Below are 23224 nucleotides of genomic sequence, written 5' to 3' on the forward strand. Positions count from 1 at the left end.
TGTATCCTAAAAGCTTCCAACTAAGAACCAAATGTCACCCAGAATTCCACATTTTGCTCAGACTTTATTTACTTCTCCCCAACTCTATATTCCTCAGGTACTGAAGTAATGACTCATAAAACTGCTCAGGCCTAGAATTTTGAGTTTTAAAATAAATATTAAATAATCATCATCCTGTGCTATTGGTAATTCCAGCTCAATTCAGGTGAAAAATAATTTACTATCAGTGTTCCAGAACTCATTTCTCATCTTTCATTACGGTACTGTTCCCTAGTCAATTCAAAGTGAAATTGTTAGTCGCTCAGTCATGTCTGACCCTGCAACCCATAGACTGTAGCCCACCAGGCTCCTCAGTCCATGGAATTCTCCAGGCAAGAATACTGGAGTGGGTTGCCATTCCCTTCTCCAGGGGATCTTCCCGACCCAGGGATTGAACCCAGGTCTCCTGCATTACAGGCCAATTCTTTACTATCAGAACCACCAGGGAAGCCTAGTCAAGTCAGACAGGCAACAGTCATTTCAGCCTCATTTTTCTGTATTCTTCAAACCAGAAGAATTTGTAAATATTGATGATTTGATTTCCTAATCTTCTCAAATACATCATTTTCCACATACACTGATATAATTCTAATTTGAGTCATGAATACTTAAAACATACCCTTTTTCACTGCCTCCAGTTTTGTTCCTTCAAATACCTTCTACCCATCACAAACAGAATAACCCTTTTAAGAACAAATCCGCTTTTAATTTTCAACTGCTTCAGTTCAGTTCAGTCGCTCAGTCGTGTCCGACTCTTTCCAACCCCGTGAATCACAGCACGCCAGGCCTCCCTGTCCATCACCAACTCCCGGAGTTCACTAAACTAAGTGTCACTTCTTCATGTACTTCAAACTTCCCAAGAGAAGTAGTCTGATTCATTTGTTTATTACACAACTGTTCTCAGAGTAAGGCAAACTGAAATCCAAGCCTGTATAATGGGCTGGGTGAAGAGGTACATTAGAAGTCAATGAGAAGATGATAAAAACCACAGAACCTGGATTTAGGCCTTGAAAACACCAAGCACTTTAGAAGCAAGGACCATCTGATTCTCAGCTTCATGAACAACCCTAAAAATAAATCTGTGCTGAATCTTCCCTATTTTCTAAACTGCAAATCTATCCTTCTGGTTGCTCAAGTCAAAGGCTTCAAAGTCATCTTAGACCATATTAATGAGGTTTTTAGAATTTGGGAACGAATGACAGGTATACAAAAAGAAAAAAAATTAAAAACAAAAAAAATAACCAAAAAACAAGACAATTAAGTGGGGGTTGGTGATGGACAGGGAAGCCTGGCATGCTGCAGTCCATGGGTTGCAAAGAGTCAGACTCAACTGAGCGACTAAACTGAAGTATATTTTATAACTTTTATTTTATATATAAATATTATAAATAATGCATAGTATAAAAAATAAATATTATTGTACAGGCATATCTCAGAGATATTTCAGATTTGGTTCCAGACCACTGCAGTAAAGTGAATATCACAATAAACCAAGCCACATGAATTTTCTGGGTTCCCAGTACATAAAAAAGCCACTATTTACACTATATTGTAGTCTTAAGTGCTTGATAGCATTATGTCCAAAAAATGCACATATCTTAATTTTAAAATGCTATCAGAAAAATGGCACCAATAGACCTGTTGGACAAAGGGTTGCCAAAAGCTTTCCATTTGTAAAAAACACAATACTTGTTAAACTAAATGCCTATCTTCCACAGAAAGAGGTTAACAAAACCAAAATATGGACAAAAGCCATACGTTATTTAGATATAAGGAGGTAAATTCAGAAGTAACTTTAAAGTGACTATCTTTTAGAAACAGAAAATGAGTGAAAAAAAAGAGTAGGTTTTTTAAAATGTAAATCATACACTAGTATTCAACATCCCAAGCTAAGTATTTGTATTACATTATTTTAATCGTAAAATTTCATCAATGTTCTAATCACCAGTGCTATTCAACTCTTAAAAGTTTAGAATCCTGTCTAACTGGAAACTAAGAGATTTTTCTTTTTCCCACATTAAATTTTCCACAATGAAAAAGTTATCTTTCTAAAGAAGAAATTAGAAAACTACAAAAGTCTTCAAGAGAAAAAGGGAAGTAATCTAATCCTTGGATTGCCTGACATTTCCTCTGACCAGTTATCTTAATATTCACTCAGAAGAATAATTGCCAAAGAAAATACTAAGTGAGCTTCCTTGCAGATCAAAAATATTAAATGAGAACTTACTGCATAACGGAAGATCTATTTCAAATATTACATTTTTGGCAAGGAAAATTCTTCAGAATATCGAATAATAACTTTAATTAGTATAACAATAACAGAAAAATAAAACAAAGTGATACAAAGGCTTAGATGATGCCCACGTCCATGATGTTATGTTCCTCTCTGTCTGCTAAGTTATGAGGAAGTGCCTAATCATCCTACAGGAAATCATTCATTTTAACAAGTGAATGCCATATGATACTACCTACGTTAATTCACTTAGAATCAACTGATACTAACACTGCTACAATGTGAGGTATACCCGATTTTACTCTTTTGACTAAGCCAATCTAAGACATACCTGAACTCTAAATCTCCAAGTTGATCCAACAGGAACTCCAGGAATAGGCCCATAATGATTGGAAGGAACAATAGTACATTCTCTAGTGCGACCAACACAGGCCATTCCCTACAAGGTATCAAACAAGTTGTCTGAGAAATCTTAAAGAAAGCCCTTAATCCCCATAAAATGCAGATAAAATAAAACCCTACAATTTATATGATTAATATTAAACAATTTTTTTTTCCTTTTTTGGGGGCCACACTGCTCAGCATGCAGTTACCCAACCAGGAATCAAATTCACACCCTCCGCAGTGAAAGAGCAGAGTCTTAACCACTAGGCCATCAGGCACATCCCAACAATGTATATGATTAATCAATATTGTTATTTGTTACCATTTCAGATTATCACTTATACCATTACTACTACTGGAATCGAAACATTATAACTTGCATTACAGTTATAAACATTATAGCTAGGAAGAAAAAGACTTCCTTCTTTACCCTGCCCCAATCTCTTCGGCTTTCAGTACTAGCTGATGGCATCTTGGCTTTCTTTTTACTCATCTTGAGCTTTTCACCAGCCTTTACAACTTCACTAGAATCAGTTTTACAGGAAGGACAATACCTTTAAAAAAAATAATTTTCATAATATTATATTAACGTCAATAATAAATAATTGCCTTTCTAGTTTAGAATAACTTTTAAGATGTGTAATACTTAGTGCATATTAGAGTTTCAGTTGGGATTTCAGTACTAAACTTTCCAAAATATTTACATGATTAAGCTTGCCATTATTTTAGAGAACTTAATATTTTATTATCAAATTCAGTGCACAGGCCAAACAAGGCTATCCAATATCCAAATGGCACCATAAACTCTGATCTTATCACTAATTCTCAGAGTAGACATCATTCATTTGAACTTTTTACCATTAAAACAAAAATGGTAAGAATAGATGATTCTACACTGAACAATGAACCATGGCAACTGATATATCTCCCCATCTGAACTGGTTATTAGAATTTTCAAAGTAAAAAACCTGCAGCCTATAGCAAGTATACTGGATTCAAGGATGGTTGTTTATACTTTAGCCTATTTGTGGTTGTCACTTGACTGTAACTTGGGTTGTTTGTTGTTTAGTCACTAAGGCGTGTCCAACTCTGAAACCCCATGACTGTAGCCTGCCAGGTTCCTCTGTCCATGGGATTTCCCAGACAAGGATACCAGGGTGGGTTTCCATTTCCTTCTCCAGGGGATCTTCTTGACCCAGGAATCAAACCTGTGTCCCCTGCACTGGCAGGCAGATTCTTTACCACTGAGACATGAGGGAAGCCTACTATAACATATACATCATTATAAGCTGCCTTGTTAAAATTTCTGAAAAGCAAAGCATAAGTATATATATATAGAATGAAATGCAGCTATCTTTGAGTCACAAAGAAATGGAAACTTTGGGTATATCCAAAGATCAACCTGCCATTCCACCCATTAATCTTATATTTCTTTTTCTATATTTTCACAAAGATGATATCTATACCCACTAGTTAATTTTGAATACCTAATTATGAGACGCTATGTTTAGTACTATAGACAAGATATGTAGACAATTCAGACCATGAGAAAATTAGCTGGGCAGTTAGATATAGAAATAAATCCAAGGCATAATTATGCATGATAAGGCGGTTTTTCCAGTGGTCACGTATGGATGTGAGCGTTGGACTGTGAAGAAAGCTGAGCGCCAAAGAATTCATGCTTTTGAACTGTGGTGTTGGAGAAGACTCTTGAGAGTCCCTTGGACTGCAAGAAGATCCAACCAGTCCATTCTAAAGGAGATCAGTCCTGGGTGTTCATTGGAAGGACTGATGCTAAAGCTGAACTCCAATACTTTGGCCACCTCATGCAAAGAGCTGACTCACTGGAAAAGACTCTGATGCTGGGAAGGATTGGGGGCAGGAGGAGAAGGGGACGACAGAGATGAGATGGCTGGATGGCATCACTGACTCGATGAAGGTGAGTTTGAGTGAACTCCAGGAGTTGGTGATGGGCAGGGAGGCCTGTGATTCATGCGGTCGCAAAGAGTCAGACACGACTGAACTGAACTGAAGGCAATGAATATTATCAAGTAAAATCCCTACTAATATGGAAATCAGGAACACTTCCAAAAATTAATTTGTTTTAATAAAGACTGTTTTACCTGATATGCCAACCTTCTAACTATAATTTTATCAAAGATCTTATGGTGAAAGCAGGTATCATCTCTAATGAGAAAATGAGTTCAGAGACTAAATATCCAGACAATGTGATTTGGAGAAGTAGAAAAGATGTAAGGTTAAAGACCTCAATATGAATGTAGAAATACTTTACAGAGTAATCTAAGAGTCCTCTAATTATAGTCATCCCTGGGATCCATCTCTTCATCATGTTTGTTATGAGTCCAGGCAATATTCTGGCACTGGGTAGGGATAAATGTTTGTGATTAAAATATTTGTAAATAGTTAAGGAAAACTAGTACACACAAGGAATCAATTTCAGAAAATGGTAAGTGCTATAAAGGAAATATAAAGGTATAAAAGAAATACCTGGAGTAACAGGCAAATTTGGCCTTGGAGTACAGAATGAAGCAGGGCAAAGGCTAATAGAGTTTTGCCAAGAGAACACACTGGTCATAGCAAACACCCTCTTCCAACAACACAAGAGAAGATTACACATGGACATCACCAGATGGTCAATACCAAATACCAATGGTCAATACCAATCAGATTGATTATATTCTTTGCAATCAATGATGGAGAAGTTCTATATAGTCAACAAAAAGACGACTGGGAGCTGACTGTGGCACAGACTAGGAACTCCCTATTGCCAAATTCAGAGTTAAATCAAAGTAGGGAAAACCACGAGACCATTCAGGTATGACCTAAATCAAATCCCTTATGATTATACACTGGAAGTGACAAATAGATTCAACAGATTAGATCTGATAGAAGGCCTGAAGAACTATGGATGGAGGGTTTGTGACATTGTGCAGGAGGCAGGGAGCAAGACGATTCCTAATAAAAAGAAATGCAAAAAGGAAAAATGGTTGTCTGAGGAGACCTTAAAAATAGCTGTGAAAAGAAGAGAAGCAAAAGGCAAAGGAGAAAAGGAAAGATATACCCATTTGAATGCAGAGTTCCAAAGAATAGCAAGGAGAGATAAGAAAGCCTTCCTCAGTGATCAGTGCAAAGAAATAGAGGAAAACAATAGAATGGGAAAGTCTAGAGATCTCTTCAAAAAAATCTTAGATAACAAGGGAATATTTCATGCAAAGATGGGCACAATAAAGGACAGAAATTGTATGAGCCTAACAGAAGCAGTAAATATTAAGAAGAGGTGCCAAGAATACACAGAAGAACTATACAAAAAAGATCTTCACGACCCAGATAATCACAATGATCACCTAGAGCCAGACATCCTGGAGTATGAAGTCAAGTGGGCCTTAGGAAGCATCACTACGAACAAAGCTAGTGGAGGTAATGGAATTCCAGTTGAGCCATTTCAAATCCTAAAAGATGATGCTGTGAAAGAGCTGCTCTCAATATGCCAGCAAATTTGGAAAACTCAACAGTGGCCACAGGACTGGAAAAGGTCAGTTTTCATTCCAATCCCAAAGAAAGGCAATGCCAAAGAATACTCAAACTACCGCACAATTACGCTCACCTCAGATGCTAGTAAAGTATTGCTCAAAATTGTCCAAGCCAGGCTTCAACAGCACGTGAACTGTCAACTTCCAAATGTTCAAGCTGGATTTAGAAAAGGCAGAGGAACCACAGATCAAATTGCCAACATCCGTTGGATCATCGAAAAAGCAAGAGTTCTAAAAAAACATCTACTTCTGCTTTATTGACTATGTCAAAGCCTTTGACTGTGTGGACCACAACAAACCATGGAAAATTCTGAAAGAGATGGGAATAGCAGACCACCTGACCTGCCTCTTAAGAAATCTATATGCAGGTCAGGAAGCAACAGTTAGAACTGGACACGGAACAACAGACTGGTTCCAAATCCAGAAAGGAGTACGTCAGGGTTGTGTATTGTCACCCTACTTATTTAACTTATATGCAGAGTACATCATGAGAAATGCTGGGCTGAATGAAGTACAGCTGGAATCAAGATCTCTGGGAGAAATATCAATAACCTCAGATATGCAGATGACACCACCCTTATGACAGAAAGCGAAGAACCAAAGAGTCTCTTGATGACGGTCAAAGAGGAAAACATTGGCTTAAAACTCAACATTCAGAAAACTAAGATCATGGCATCTGGTCATGGCAGAGATGGGGAAACAGTAGAAACAATAACAGACTTTATTTTTTGGGGCTCCAAAATCACTGCAAATGGTGACTGCAGCCATGAAAGTAAAAGACGCTCCTTGAAAGGAAAGGCATGACCAACCTAGACAGCTTATTAAAAAGCAAAGACACTGCTTTGCCAACAAAGGTCCATCTAGTCAAAGCTTTGGTTTTTCCAGTAGTCAGGTACAGATGTGATGCATGCTAAGTCGTTTCAGTCGTGTCCGACTCTGTGCGACCCCATGGTCAGCAGCCCACCAGGCTCTCCTTTCCACGGAATTCTTTAGGCAAGAATACTGGAGTAGGTTGCCATTTCCTTCTCCATATGGATGTGAGAGTTGGACTATAAAGAAAGCTGAGCACCGAAGAATTGATGCTTTTGAACTGTGATATTGGAAAAGACTCTTGAGAGTCCCTTGGACTCTAAGGAGATCCAACCAGTCCACTCTAAAGGAAATCAGTCCTGAATATTCATTGGAAGGACAGATGCTGAAGCTGAAACTCCAATACTTTGGCCACCTGATGTGAAGAACTGACTCATTTGAAAAGACCCTCATGCTGGGAAAGATTGAGGGCAGAAGGTGAAGGGGATGACAGAGGACGAGATGGTTGGATTGCAATCCCAAGTCAATGGACATGAGTTTGAGTAAACTCCGTGAGTTGGTGATGGACAGGGAGGGCTGGTGTGCTGCAGTCCATGGGGTTGCAAAGAGTTGGACACAACTGAGCAACTGAACTGAACTGACTGATAAAGGAAATACATCATGGTTAGTGCTATTCCAGATGAGATTAGAGGAGCCAAAACTATCAAGAGTCCAAGCAAAGAGACATTAGTGTAAAGGTCCTGAGGCATAATAAGGAATGGTATGTTCTGAAGAACATTAAAAGTAGGCAGAGGTCAGTTCACAGACAGCAAGGGCTTAGATTTTATCCTAAATTCAACAGGAAGACATTAGGGGTTTTAAACTTGTGAATATTCTGATTCAGGATTTAGATCATTCTGTTGCTACCGCAGGAAGGAAAGTTGGTAGACAGTATGAAAGCAAGAAGACTAGCTGTGCATTTACTATAGAGTTCCTAGTGACTCAGCTGGTAAAGAATCCACTTGTCAACGCAGGAGATGCCAGAGACTCAGGTTCAATTCCTAGGTTGCAAAGATCCCAGAGAAGGAAACAGCAACCCACTCCAGTACTCTTGCTTGGAAAATTCCATGGACAAAGGAGCCTGGCAGGCTACAGTCCATGAGGTCGTAGAATCAGACATAACTAAGCATATATGCACAAGGCATACAGTTGAGGGTACAGATGGTAGTTGAACTGGGTAATGAGAGTAGAACTGTAAGATTTGCTAAGGTTATTGGATGTAGAGTATGTGACGAAGGAGAAGAGAGAACTAAAATGAAATTCAGCTTTTTCCTCAACAGGTGGATGAGACAATATTATTTACTGATGATTGAGTGAGGAGTAGGATTTCAGTGGACAAGTTTGTGGAAATCAAGATCTCCACTTGAAGTAACTAATTTTGTAATACTAGTCAAGCAAGCAGTTGAATACAGGAACATAAAGTTCAGGTAAGGCTGGGTCTGAAAATATAAATTCTGACCCATTTGCTTGGTATTTAAAGTCTCATCATTGCATGAAGCCATCTAGGCAGCACTTGGGAAAATAAAAGAGGAAAAGTGGTAAGAGATACACTGGGAAAAATCAACTAAAACATACTTGCAAGGCTCTCTACAGTAATGTAAAGCATCTGAAGCAAAGGAGTGATTACCAAATTTGCATTTTTGAAAGAACACAGACTCATATTGGAGAAAGGACTGGAGGAATTAAAAAACGGAGTGAGAGATCGGTTCAGACGCTGTTGTAGTAACTGAATAAAGGTACCAATGCCAAATAACCATTATTTTAAGCACTTCAGTATACATTATGTAGGCCATTCGTCTTCTGAGATGGACCGCATCTCTGCCAAGAGAAGACATATATCTCTCTCAATAAATCCACCTCTTACACATTTGTATCTTTAGAAATCTACTTTTGGGGTTTCAAATACATATTGCACATTCAATTCTTACATAGTAACAACAAAAATCCCCTGATAATCATACCAGTATTCCTCTTCAGGGACCTTATCCAAAGCAGGATTCAGGCAGTAAATATGATAGGCCATGTTACATTCATCACATAGAACTTGCATGTTGGGTTCCTGTTTTCCACCACATACATGACAGGAGCAAGAACGGCATTTCTTATTTGGGTCTCCACCACAAGAGTCACATTCAGGGTCATTTTTCCCTATTAAGAACAAAATTATAGCAATCCCAGTCTTAAAATCATTTTTATGTCTATGAATCTTATTAAGAAAAACCCATGAGAATAGCACACAGCTTCTTTTTAAACAAAAAGAACCATATGGAATAATTCAGTGCAAGACTTTAATATTCCCCAAATGTGCATCAAGATGCATAGACATAATGCAGTGAACTCATGGGGCATCATAAGATATATTAAAATTTCCAGTGAAATAACTGAACAAAGTTGTTCCGAAATGGAAGTGTTAGGTATCATCTGTTGTGCAGATCTCCAAACCTTTCCCCAGGTGGACAAAACTAGGAGGGGTACACCTGTTAGAGGTGAGCAGATCCATTTTGGTTTCGCTATGCCCCCAACATACTCTTTATTAGTAAATACAGTACCTAACAGTTGATTTTTTAAAATCTTACTTATCAATTGGTTCAGAATTCTGGCAACTAACAGGTTCCACTTACTGCCCACCCCTCCTCTGCCAGTCTCTCCCATCTAAATCCAAAATACTTTTTGCCAAAATGTTCATTTGAAATTATAAAATAACATATATACACAAAAAGTCTTACAGTAATGCTCACTAACACCAAAAGTTAAATTTAAGTATCAAAAGAGTAACAGTTGGATAAATTTTATGAAAAATGAGGTAAATTTACAAGAACTATAATATAGAGCTAGCCAAATATATTAAAAAATGAAACTTCAGAGTAAATTTTTTATACAGAACTGTATAAACACACAAAGATGAATTATACAGATACAGAAGGATGTCTGGAATGACATGTTGCCAAAGGTATGTTTAGATTTCTGGTTTAGAGAGTGATCAATGGCAGTCTGGCTGTGGCTCTGAAATGGCTTCCTTACACAGAAGTTCAAAGTTGTAGCTATATAGGCAAAGAACATATATATGCAGATATACTGACAGAGAAAACACAAGAAAAACCTAGTCAATTTTTCTTTCGTGTTTTACTGAGAGCAAGTCACATTAAACAAGTTTACTCAACAAGTTACCCTTATTCCTAGAATATAACCATACAATCATACACAGTATGCCTTAAAGTTCTTAATTCAAGTCTAGATGTATTAGCACTGCAGTCTCAAAAAAATGAGCATGGCTTAAACCAGTAACATGGAAGTATAGTTATTAATCTGTTAAAGGACTTGTCTTGCTCTAATTCTTCACAACTGTGGTTAAGAAGAGGATAGGCAGGACTCTTTAATCTTGAATATTTCTTTTGCCAGAATATATGAAACACTGACATCGACACATGGCAAAAGCTCAATGAATTGTTCTCCCCCCCCACCAACACACAAATCAGAATTAACAGAGTATGAAACACTGTAACCTATTTGGAAAGATAGCAATTGAACTATGAAGGAAAAGACTTAGAATTTAGTCCTATCTTCACTACCAACTAGCTGCATGAAATTACGTTACATACAACGAGGAGATGAGGCTACATTCTAACAATTACATAAACCATTCATTACCTCCCAGAAATTCAGGGCTCAACCAGCATTATTCTTCTCAGGCTCTACTAGTATAAAAATAAGCCTCATTATTAAATATTAATCTTAAATGGCCATATTACCCAAGTAGGTTTTTTATCTGGACAGACTCTATAATAAAGGAAACAGCAAGAAAATGGCAATAAAATGCCAAGATAAGAAAATACTCTTTGAAAACAAATTTTATCATTTGAGAAAAATCCATTAAACCAAATTGATCTTATATAAAAATGATTGTCTTGAAAATAAATTTGTATGCTTTTTAGTTTTGTACTTCTTCAAAAGTCATTCCCTGGCCAGTCAAAATGGCAATCCTGAACAATACATGCAGTCTTGGCCCATAAGAAAGATCCATACTTAAAAACTTTCCATCTGCCAATGAAAGAGGATGGGCTCCAGGTTTCTCGATCTTGAAGATTTCATTTATGAATCTTATCTGACAGTCATTTAATTTTCCTTCAGAACCCCTGTTTAAAAAAGGAAGAAAGGTCAGCAAAATCTAAACCATATTTAAATCAGCAAAATCTAAACCATATGCAAATAGTAATTAAAAGTCAGTTTCAAAACTCACTGAACACTACTAACAATGGGGTAATAGCTATTCTAATCACTGAACTATTGTTTCCAGCTGTAGGAAAAGTCCAGTGATTAATGTGTGAAGCTAAAATGTAACTTTAGTTTAATATCAGGGGGAAAAAATCAAGACTTTGATCATCTGGTGAGAAGACACCTATTCTGTAAATTTATAGATAAGGTAAAATGATACTCCCAATTAAAACAAAAGATTTAAACATAAATATGCACGTTTCTGAGTAAACAGATGACCTCATTACAAAGAAAAGTCTTTCAAATACTAAGCCATATTTTTCAGACATATTTATAGCTATCTGCATATACTTCTTCAAAGTTTTTTGCTGTAACTATAGATTTATATAATTGTCCTTTTAATCTATCAACTTTTGCTTTATATTTTTGAAGATATATTATTGGGTACATACAGACTAAGAATACTTAAATGTTCTTATGAAATGTCTTTCTATCTCTAGTAACTCATTTTGTATCACAAGTGTACCTTTGGTTTTTTTGGTTACTAATTTGCTTGGTGACTTTTTCAAATATTTCACCTTTCTTTTAAAACTTTTAATGTTGAATGCAAACAAATGCAGAAAATTTACAGCTAGATGTATAGCTTAGCCAATTAAAAGGCACATATCCTTGTAATCAACTATGACAAGAGATAGGACTATCAACTCCCTCAGCGCTTCACATCCTCCCTCCCAAGTCAAAACCTCTTCAGTCCCTCCCACGAGTCATGTTTACCTTAATTTTCTTCAATCTTCTCACCTGTCTTCCTCCCTAAGTATATGATATAGTTCTGTGTTTCAAAAACTAAATTCCCAATCTTTTTCCTTATAACTTGTTGATGAACCCCCACCATTTGTCCTACAGTTTCCCTTGGTTTTGATTTTGATATCTGCATTTCCTAAGTTCATTTCAGTTTTTTCTGTCATTTGTGTTTCCAGTAAATCAGTAGTTGGTCTGATGAAAAGGTCAAAAACTGTTGCTTTAAGGCATGTTTTTAATGTGGGGATGACTCAGAGGGAGGATAGGGAAGGAGGGAGGTGGGAGGGGGGTTCAGGAGGGGGAACTCATGTACACCCGGAGCGGATTCATGTCAATGTATGGCAAAACCAACCAATATAATATTGTAAAATAATTAGCCTCCAATAAAAATAAAAATTAAAAAAAAAAAGAAGGGAGAAAAGGGAAACCGACAAAAAATAAATAAATAAAAATGTGTTCCAGTAAACAGTTTTACTGGAACACAGCTATGCCTATTCGTTTATGTATTCTCTATGGCTGGTTTCATGCTACAGCAGCAGAGTTGAGTTGTGACAGAGACCATCTGGCAGCCAAAGGTTAAACTATTCACTATCTGGCTCTTTACAGAATAAAACTGCTGACCCTTCCTCTCAATGTTTACTCAAATAGGTTCATTTTTTGAGTAAAATCACCTACAGGTCTATTTTCATCAGTAAGCACCTAATTATTTAGTTGTCTTTTCCTATGATGATAGCAGCCAAAGACACTCAATGACTAGATTAATTCACTGGGGATTGGATAATGTTGATAATTCTAGTTCTTTCACTCCCTTTTCACTTATTTGCTGAAATAATTCCATAAAGAGAAACATGACCATATGAATTATTTGGTAATGCAGTGGTATAGCTCATATAACAAATACAAATGGAATACTTTCTTTTTAACAGTTAAAAAAAAAATAGCTCTCAAACATTCTATGTATGTGACCAATCAGTTTCTATATTACTAAGAGTTTACATATTTGAGGTGTTTCAATCCACTTTAGTTATTATTTGCCTTATTGATGGTCAAACTGTCTCATCTTCAGCCACTGGAATCTTCCAGTTGACTCTCAAATCTTTCTGACAAGAGTTTAGCAGTCTTTGGGGGCTTCCTTGTTATCTGCGAGACAAGATGTTCCTAGTTCTTCTTGTACATTTCTGCCTCTAGCCTGTCGTCTTATCTCCAATGAAGCCTGGTTTTTTAGGGGTGTGTGTGTGTGTGTGTGTGTGCTTAAGTCGCTCAGTCATGTCTGACTCTTTGTGACCTCATGGACTGTAGCCCACCAGGCTCTTCTGTCCATGGGGCTTCTCCAGTTAAGAATACTGGAGTGGGTTGACATGCCCTCCCCTCCATGGGATTTTCCCAACCCAGGGATTGAACCCAGGTCTCCCGCACTGCAGGCAGATTCTTTACTGTCTGAGCCACCAGGGAAGTCCAAGAATACTGGAATGGGTAAGCCTAACCCTTTGCAGGGGAAATTCCCAAGCCAGGAATCAAACCAGGGTCTCCTACATTGCAGGTGGATTCTTCACCAGCTGAGCTATCCGGGAAGCCTTCTTTTAGGTGGAAATGGTTATTTCAAGACCACAATTTAGGCACTAAAAAACATTACTGCAACTGGACTGATCGCTATTTTCAGGTCTTTTTAGTGGACAAAGCTACAAAATTGAGACATACACATTAATACATATACAAGATACCTCATGAGATCATGCAAACACTTTCTGTTCAAATTCAGAACTGAAGGGTAAGTTTGCTTTTGACAAAGCAGTTATTTATATGTTTTCTCTTTTTCACGATCAGAAAATCCTAGTTCTCAAAGACACCAGGGATGCCTAAATGAGAATGCTACAAGTACTGCTTTGCTTTATTCCACATTACACATAAGACATTTTCACCAGTAGTCATTAGGATTATAGAAAAAACTTTAAAATTTCTTTGTATATTTCTTCCATGTATTACAGTTATAGCTACAGTGTCAGACCATAAAGCTGTTACATACTATCCATAAAGCCATTACATATTATACTTTCTCCTTTATGTACCTCCTTTAGTTCTATTTCTAGATACAGAAAATTTAACTTCAAGTTAGATGGCACTCCAAGGCAACTAGCAGAAGTAAAATCAAGTATCTGAAAGAACCCAACTTTAGTCAGTCCAATAGCAATTTTAAGATACACCCTAATTTCATAGATGTTAAAATACAGAAAAGTTAATTTCAGATTCTATGAAATACTGTATTTCCTGAATATCTATTTTAACTAGTTCTTAGAACAGGGTCTGACACACAGCAGCAAACAGCAACAAAAACAAAAATCAAAGCATTAACATTCTAGTGGTATGACTGGCAAAATAATAGGCCCCAAAGATATCTGTTATCAGCCCAGGAACCTATGAATATATTACCTTACATGGCAAAAGGGACTTTGCAGACATTATGAAGTTAATAACCTTTAAATAGGTTTATCTAGATAGACCCAAAGGTAATCATGGGGGATCTTGAAAAGTAGAAGAGGGAAGAAGGAGCCTGAAGGAAGATGTGACTAAAAATGAATAGTCAAAGATACAACTTTGTTGGCTTTAAAAATGGAGGAAGCAGGTCATAGGCCAAGGAACTGGGAGATCCCTAGAATCTTAAAAAGGCAAGGAAGTAAATTTTTTTCAGAGTTTCCAAAACAGAACACAACCCTGCTGATACTTTTAGCCCAGTGAAATTTGTAAGTCTTTTGCCTTACAGAACTGTAAAATAGTAGTTGTATTATTTAAGCTACTGCTGCTGCTGCTAAAGCCGTCCCTGGGATTCTCCAGGCAAGAACACTGGAGTGGGCTGCCATTTCCTTCTCCAATGCATGAAAGTGAAAAGTGAAAGTGAAGTTGCTCAGTCATGTCCGACTCTTCACAACCCCTGGACTGCAGCCTACCAGGCTCCTCCATCCATGGGACTTTCCAGGCAAGAGTACTGGAGTGGGTTGCCATTGCCTTCTCCGATTTAAGCCACTAAGTCTGTGGTAATTTGTTACAGCAATAATAGGAAACTAGTACTAGTACAAGTAGGGCAAGAGAGAATAATAAATGTCAGGTGATAAACAGTATCATAAAGATATTAAGTTAGACTAAAGGAGAATTTAAGTAACCCATGCTAGGTGTGTATGATTTTACACACATGATCAAGAAAGTTGTCTTTCAAAGTGATGTTTGAATAAAGAAATAAAACAAGACAAAGCCAGTCAAATGAACACCAGTATGGAGTAGACCAGTAAGAGGAAATGGTCAAGGGCAAAGGCTCTGAAACAGGAGCATGTCTGTATGATTAAGCAACACAAGGAGGCCAATATGGTTGGAATACAGTGAACTTTGATTTATAACTTGACATGGATATCAAGTTTATATTCTGTAAAAATGGTACATTCAATAATAAAATCATCATGAGATGTTATGATAAATAAGTATAGATAAAATTTAGTAAATGAAACCCTATAAAAAAGATGCAAAATATGGTAAGTATATTCATAGTTTGAGTGAGCTTAATTTTTTTTTTTCTTTTTGCTATAGGACTCAAATTCTACTTAGGAAACTCTAATCTAGTATAATTTCATGTAGTATTAAGTATACAAGAGTAAGTGAACAAAATTTTGAAAAGTAGATTTAAACCCTAGACTTCTATTTTCTTCAAAGCTCAAATAGAAACAGAAATGACAAGTGAAAAATAGAATGTGTTAACTAGAATTAGATAGTTTAAGCATATTCACTTTTTGGTACTCACATATTAAAAATTAGAAAAATAATGAACTTTTACTCCAAGTTCCCTTATCAATCTCCAAGGCACATTAAAAATCATGTCCTCTATTTGCTTCTTCCTTTGCACCGTATAGTTCTATATAATCAATACAGAAGAAAAAAAAAACAAAAAAAACTTTGTACAAAGAAAACTCAGCCCCAAAGACCTTAACTGAGAAGTTCTAATAAACACTCAAGAAAAAGACACAAAATTCTACCATAAAATAGAAAAATACTACAGCACACTATTTTTATAAAATCAACATAATTTGTAAAGGATAGCTAGAGAGGAAAGATAATATACAGATTTCACTCACCCAAATGGAAAAATCCTACACAAAATACTGTCAAGCCAAATCCAGAAAAGCATACCTACAAAATACCTGTCAAACATTATAAGTATTGGTAAAATGGTCAACAAAGTTTTTTCTTGGCAATCAGGGTAAAAAAAAAAAAAGAAAAAAGATACCTACTCTCACCACCTCCTTCTAACAACATACTAAGCAGCAACTGGTGAATGAAGACAAAAGTTAGAGATCAAAGGAAAAAGAACATATAAACACAATTCATGGAGAAAGGAATGGCAAACCACTCCATGTTTCTTGTCCGGGAAATTCCATGGACAGAGGAGCCTGGTGGGCTATAGTCCATGGAATCACAAAGAGCTGGACACGACCGAGTGACTAACATGAACATATTTCACAGATTATGATTACAATCATAAAACCCCCAAAACAACCTACATGTAAATTAAAATTAATAACTCTAGTAAAGCTAATGGATCCAAAATCAAAGATTACTTACATAGCAGTAAGAAAGAAAAATGAAATTTAAAAGGATTTATTTATAACAACAAAGGTACCTGAGGCTAAGTAAGAATAAAAGACACATAAGATCAGACCTCTGGAGAGAATTCTATCAGGCTGAGTCATATAATTGTCAACATTCAAATATTTTGAATCTATAAAAACATTTCATATGGTCCAATCTAATAAAAAGGGCTTCCCAGGTGGCACCAGGGGTAAAGAATCCACCTACCAATGCAGAAGACACAGGGACATGGGTTGAATCCCTGGGTTGGGAAAATCCCCTTGAGAAGGAAATGGCAACCTATTCCATTATTACTGCCCAGAGAATCTCATGGACAGAGGAGCCTGGGCGTGGCTATAGTCCATGGGATCACAGAGTCAGACACTACTGAGCCCACATGCCTAACCTAATAAAAATATGACAAAATCATATTAAAGACCTAAATAAATGCAAAGAAATCACACTCATAGATTAGATTTAATCCTGTACCTATCAAATTCCTAATGGTTTTTATGTAGACGTTACCAAGATGACTAGAATGCTCTGTCATATTATGAAAGTATGAAACTTACGTAACGATATACAAAACAAACCAATAATACAAAATAGAGATCAGATGGATAAATGGGCTTTTAAATGAGTGATGCCAGGAAAAATGATTACTCACATGTATTAAGGTAAGTCTAATGTTAACCTGACATTGTACCAAAAAACCTACTTCAAGTGGATTAAAGAGCTAAAGAAAGCTGGTATTAAGCTTTTATAAGGTAATGGAGAATATCTTTATGTTCTATGAGTAGGGAGAAGTTTCTCCCCTCTGCTCCACTCCATGTTTTACTGAGATATAACTGACATACAACTGTTTAAGTCTAAGGTGTACCAGACCACCTGACCTGCCTCCTGAGAAATCTGTATACAGGTCAAGAAGCAAGTTAGAACTGGACATGGAACAACAGACTGGTTCCAAATAGGAAAAGGAGTGCGTCAAGGTTGTATATTATCACCCTGCTTAGTTAATTTATATGCAGAGTACATCATGAGGAACACTGGGCTGGAAGAAGCATAGGCTGGCATCAAGATTGCTGGAAGAAATATCAATAACGTCAGATATGCAGATGACACCACCCTTATGGGAGAAAGTGAAGAGGAACTAAAAAGCCTCTTGATGAAAGTGAAAGAGGAGAGTGAAAAAGTTGGCTTAAAGCTCAACATTCAGAAAACAAAGATCATGGCATCTGGTCCCATCACTTCACGGGGAATAGATGGGGAAACAGTGGAAACAGTGGCTGACTTTATTTTGGGGGGCTCCAAAATCACTGCAGATGGTGACTGCAGCCATGAAATTAAACGCTTGCTCCTTGGAAGAAAAGTTATGACCAACCTAGACAGCTTGTTAAAAAGCAGACATTACTTTGCCGACAAAAGTCTATCTAAACAAAGCTATGGCTTTTCCAGTAGTCATGTATAGATGTGAGAGTTGGACTATTAAGAAAGCTAAGCGCCGAAGAATTGATGCTTTTGAAGTGTGGTGCTGGAGAAGACTCTTGAGAGTCCCTTGAGAGATCCAACCAGTCCATTCTAAAGATCAATCCTGAATATTCATTGGAAGGACTGATGCTGAAGCTGAAACTCCAACACTCTGGCCACCTGATGCAAAGAACTGATTCATTTGAAAAGACCCTGATGGTGAGAAAGATTGAAGGTGAGAGAAGGGAATGACAGAGGATGAGATGGTTGGATGGCTCATCACCGACTCCAGGGACTTGAGTCTGAGTAAACTCTGGGAGTTGGTGATGGACAGGGAGGCCTGGTGTGCTGCAATCCATGGGATCACAAAGAGTTGGCCACAACTGAGCGACTGAACTAAACTGAAGGTGTACAACATAAAGACTTGATATACAGAAAAGTGACTACCACAAAAAGATTAGTTAATATCCAACACCCCACAGTTACAAATTTTTTCCTTGTGATGAAAAGTTTTAAGAACTACTCTCTAAGCAGCTTTCAAATATACAGTACATTATTAACTACAGTCACCATGCTGTACATTATATCCCTAGAATATATAACTGGAAGTTTGTACTTTTTAACCACTCTCACCCATCTCCCACACTGACCAATCTTCAGAAGGTTTCTCAAATCAAGACACAGAACGTATAAGCATTAGAGGAAATTTTTGATAAATTCAACCACTTAAAATTAAGGCTATTATTCAAACATAGGGAAAAAAGATAAGCCACAGAATTAAAGTAGGTATTTTCTCCACATATAACTGAAATGGTCAAGTCACAATAACTAGAACTCCTAAAAATTCAATGAGAGACTACCTAATTAACTACAACATACACCAATGCTTGAAACAGGATTCTTACAAGAGATATCCAAATAGCCAATAAACATACGGTTCTCAATCTCATTAATAGTCAGGGAAACGTAAATTAACACCACAACACTGTATTATTAGAAACTCACCTGAGTACCAAAAACTCAAGTCCGACAAAATTAAGTGTGGTTAAGAATGCAGAGCAATTTGAACTCATTATGGTTGAAGTGGAATCTGGTACAACCACTTAAATATTTGGTTCTATCTACTAAAGTTAGAGATGCACATGTTCTACAATCAAGTGATTCTACTTCTAGACAAGACCCACCCAACAGAAACTAACACACATAAGCACCAGGACAGAAGTATAATGTCATGGAAGCACTGTCTGTAACAGCACCAAACTCTTTCCAGTGAAGGGAAAAGATTTCTAACAATGAAAAAAAATTCCCATCCACAAGCCAAAGTGACTCCTTTCTTGGCTCCTGTATCCTTAACAAATCTAGTAAAAACCTAAATGACAGCAAACATAAAGCCTTTATAGGAGAGTGTGTTTTATTTTGGGACAGCCCTCAAATATCACCATTTTCTCATGAGTCAATATTTGCCAATCTATAATTTCCACTCAATCTTACCTCTAGTCCCTAAAGTCAGAGTGCTCCACTCTTTAACTGTACCTCAGAATTACTCAGGAAAACGTTTTAAATAGCAAGCTTTTTTAGCTCAATGTTATGAGTACTGCTGTGTATATATGCTTTTTTTTCACTTCCTACACCTATGTACATTATAAGAATCTCTATATAACTAATTTATGTAGAAGCTTTCTCCTTTCCTTCATGATTTGTATCCATGTCAGAATTTCAGGCTACTTAGAAATCTGTTGAGTTATTACATCCTTAGCCTGACAACAGAATTAACACTTGTGTTTGCACAAAGTTCTGAAATGGTTTTCTAAAATAAAAGCTCACAATCTTTTTATCTTAGGAGTCAGCAGACTTTTTCCATGAAGGGTCAGAGAGTAAGTAGTTTAAAATTCTGTAAGTTTCACTTTTGCAGCCACTCAACAATGCTGTTGAGCACACAGACAAAAGTCAGTCTTAGCTAAAACATAAAAGGGCACTGCTGTGTTCCAATAAAAATTTTTCATAAAACAGGCAGCCAATGGGCTATAGTTTACCAACCTCTGCATTATATTACTCATCATAAGCAGAGGTTTAGATTTGTCACCTCAGTGTTAAACTAGATATATATGTATACCTTATATATATGTACAATGCATAGTCAGTTAACCAGAACTTAACAAGTATGTTAGTTTGGCTGCTTCTCTTAAGTAAAAGAAAACTGTCAGGGCCATTCTAGTATCCGCAATGCTCAATACAACAAATGTACTTTTAAGAATTCACTCTAAAGAAAATGCACAAAAGCGCATACACAAGGGTTTTACTTAAGCATTGTGAAAAAGAATTAGAAATACTTTAGCAGACTTTTTTAAAAGTAATTAGTGACTATTTATCCAATACATTTTATTCAAAAGAACTAAGCACAAAATGTGTTGACAACATTTTTCCAAGTGTAAAAAGGTAGCTTTGAAACAATGCATGGTACTTGTATCACTTGAAGGAAACATCTAAAAGTATTTCTTAAAGAATTAACAGTGGAAGTATCTGAGTGATATGAAATCTTGGGTGACATTTTATGTTTTGAATTCTTTTCAAAGGTGGTTTTAAGTTCCTAAGTTAAACAAAATTACTATAAAGGAAAATTTTTGCTAGTCTTACAAGTCCAGCAGACAGCTGGCTAAGTAGACATTCATTTCTGTTGTATCAACAGATCTTCACAGCAAACATAGCTATTGAAACACTTCTGTATAGCCTAGTAGAATCCTGTACAATAGGCAAAAATTTCTCTAATAACATGTTCAATTATTTCCAAGGTGCTTTCAAATAATACCTCTAGCCTTAAAGTAGCAATGGAGATTTAAGGGTCATTCTTAATAAAAAAAATTCAAGAAATTTATTAAAAAGTTTTCCTCTAGCATGGAAATTTCCATCTTTCACAGATTCCATCTTTTTTTAAAAAATTAAAGAACGTGCTTAACACTTAAAAATTACATTCCTTAATTCAGTAATTAAATGGCATCAGTGAAGAGAATCTTACCCCAAGAAAACAGTCACACGAAGTTCTTTTTTGGTCCTTGAGATTGTCTTCAATGTAGTGATTTCTGCATCAAACCAAAATCCTCTATTACTAGGACTTTCTACATTGTAATTAACCATTACCACATCACCAACATTTAGTTCATTCCATCTCAAAGTGGTTCTAGCCCGTGGTCGAAGATCCTTGACATTTATTTCTACAGTACCACTTTCCGGATATCTGAGGAGAAAGAATCACAGAACACTGCTTATGATTATGATTATCAGCATGGAAGACTAAAATTATATGCAATATGTATAAAAACCCAATAATTTTATTCTTAATGGCACTTAAGTAAATGATATTTATTTCTGATTTTAAATGCCAGAATAAACAAGTCTTGTTAAAATCTTAATAAGGGAGGTGATGGGGAATGATGAGTAAGGGTAGGTAAAAAAACCAAGTTCTTCTTTTCCACATTTTCTTAACCCACATTTAAAAATTACTTTAGTAAGATGAGATGCTGAACTCTTCCTGAACTTGGAACTAGTTTATTCAGCTCTGCCATATGCTTTACGCATAATAAGAACATGCATGAGTGCTACGTTGCTTCAGTCATGTCTGACTCTGTGAGAACCTCTAGACTGTAGCCCATCAGGCTCTGTCCATGGGATTCTCCACACAAGAATACTGGAGAGACATCCCTCCTCCAGGGATCTGCCTGACCCACGGATCAAACCTGTGTCTCCTGCACTGGCAGGCAGGTTCTTTACCACTAGCACCACCTGGGAAGCCCATGCGAAAGAATTCCAGTAGAATCTTGATCTTACTTGAATTTCTAAAGGTTTCAGTTCAGTTGCTCAGTTGTGTCCGACTCTTTGCGACCCCATGAATCACAGCACGCCAGGCCTCCCTGTCCATCACCAACTCCCAGAGGTCACTTGAACTCATGTCCACAGAGTTGGTGATGCCATCCAGCCATCTCATTCTCTGTCGTCCCCGTCTCCTCCTGCCCCCAATCCCTCCCAGCATCAGAGTCTTTTCCAGTGAGTCAACTCGTCGCATGAGGTGGCCAAAGTATTGGAATTTCAGCTTTAGCATCAGTCCTTCCAATGAACACCCAGGATTGATCTTCTTTAGAATGGACTGATTGGATCTCCCTGCAGTCCAAGGGACTCTCAAGAGTCTTCTCCAGCACCACAGTTCAAAAGCATCAATTCTTTGGCGATCAGCTTTCTTCACAGTCCAACTCTCACATCCATACATGACCACAGGAAAAACCATAGCCTTGACTAGACGGACCTTGGTTGGCAAAGTAATGTCTCTGCTTTTTAATATGCTATCTAGGTTGGTCATAACTTTCCTTCCAAGGAGTAAGCGTCTTTTAATTTCATGGCTGCAATCAGCATCTGCAGTGATTTTGGAGCCCAAAAAAATAAAGTCTGACAGTGTTTCCACTGTTTCCCATGAAGTGATGGGACCAGATGCCATGATCTTTGTTTTCTGAATGCAACAAACCTAAATCTGACTTGAACCTAAAAGAAGGTTCCTCAATTTGGGGCCTAACATCTGGTATCCACAGGCAAAAACAGCATTGTAACAGTCCACAGTGGTTTCTATAAGATTAATAAGATCAGTTGTCTTTATGTATTACTTGCTAATAGAGGGATAAGGAAACAAGTAATTTCTGGTTCCTGCTCTTGGAAAACTCAATCTCCTGGGGTAGGTCAAATTACTATAGCAGTGGTTCTCAAACCAGTGGTTCCATTTGGGAACATGCTATAAATGCAAACTCCTAACTCCACTTCTGATCTGACTCAAACTCTGGGTGTGAGGCCCAGTGGTCTATTTTCACAAATCCTCTCAGCAATTCTCAAGCATACTCAAGTTTGATAAACTACTGTGCTATATAGAAACACAAGAATAGTTAAATATCACAGAATTTTGTGACGACATTAACAAGGTAGTAACTAAGGGAAGAGACCATTAACCCTTAACCAATTAAGTGGCCTACTCAAAATGTAAGTGAGCCTGAAGTTGGAAGCAACTCAAGCAGCTTGCCTTGGTTCTTCCAAATCAAACAAGTACTAT

The 23224-nt window shown here is 37.0% G+C and overlaps 1 protein-coding gene across 1 annotated transcript in view; it reads right to left on the minus strand.

Annotated features, from left to right (window-relative positions):
- The window catches only part of UHRF2 (ubiquitin like with PHD and ring finger domains 2), a 73759-nt gene that overhangs the window by 15366 nt on the left and 35169 nt on the right, over positions 1-23224 (minus strand). The window contains exons 4-8 of the mRNA XM_055428246.2: positions 21155-21373; positions 11080-11189; positions 9018-9204; positions 3087-3210; positions 2604-2711 (exon numbers count right to left, since the gene is read on the minus strand). Coding sequence (XP_055284221.2) covers positions 2604-2711; positions 3087-3210; positions 9018-9204; positions 11080-11189; positions 21155-21373 — 748 coding nt within the window. The remainder of the gene's footprint in view (positions 1-2603; positions 2712-3086; positions 3211-9017; positions 9205-11079; positions 11190-21154; positions 21374-23224) is intronic.

The sequence above is a fragment of the Moschus berezovskii genome, chromosome 7, assembly GCF_049115385.1.
Source record: "Moschus berezovskii isolate FMDL1 chromosome 7, NW_MosBer_1.0, whole genome shotgun sequence".
Taxonomy (NCBI): Eukaryota; Metazoa; Chordata; class Mammalia; order Artiodactyla; family Moschidae; genus Moschus; species Moschus berezovskii.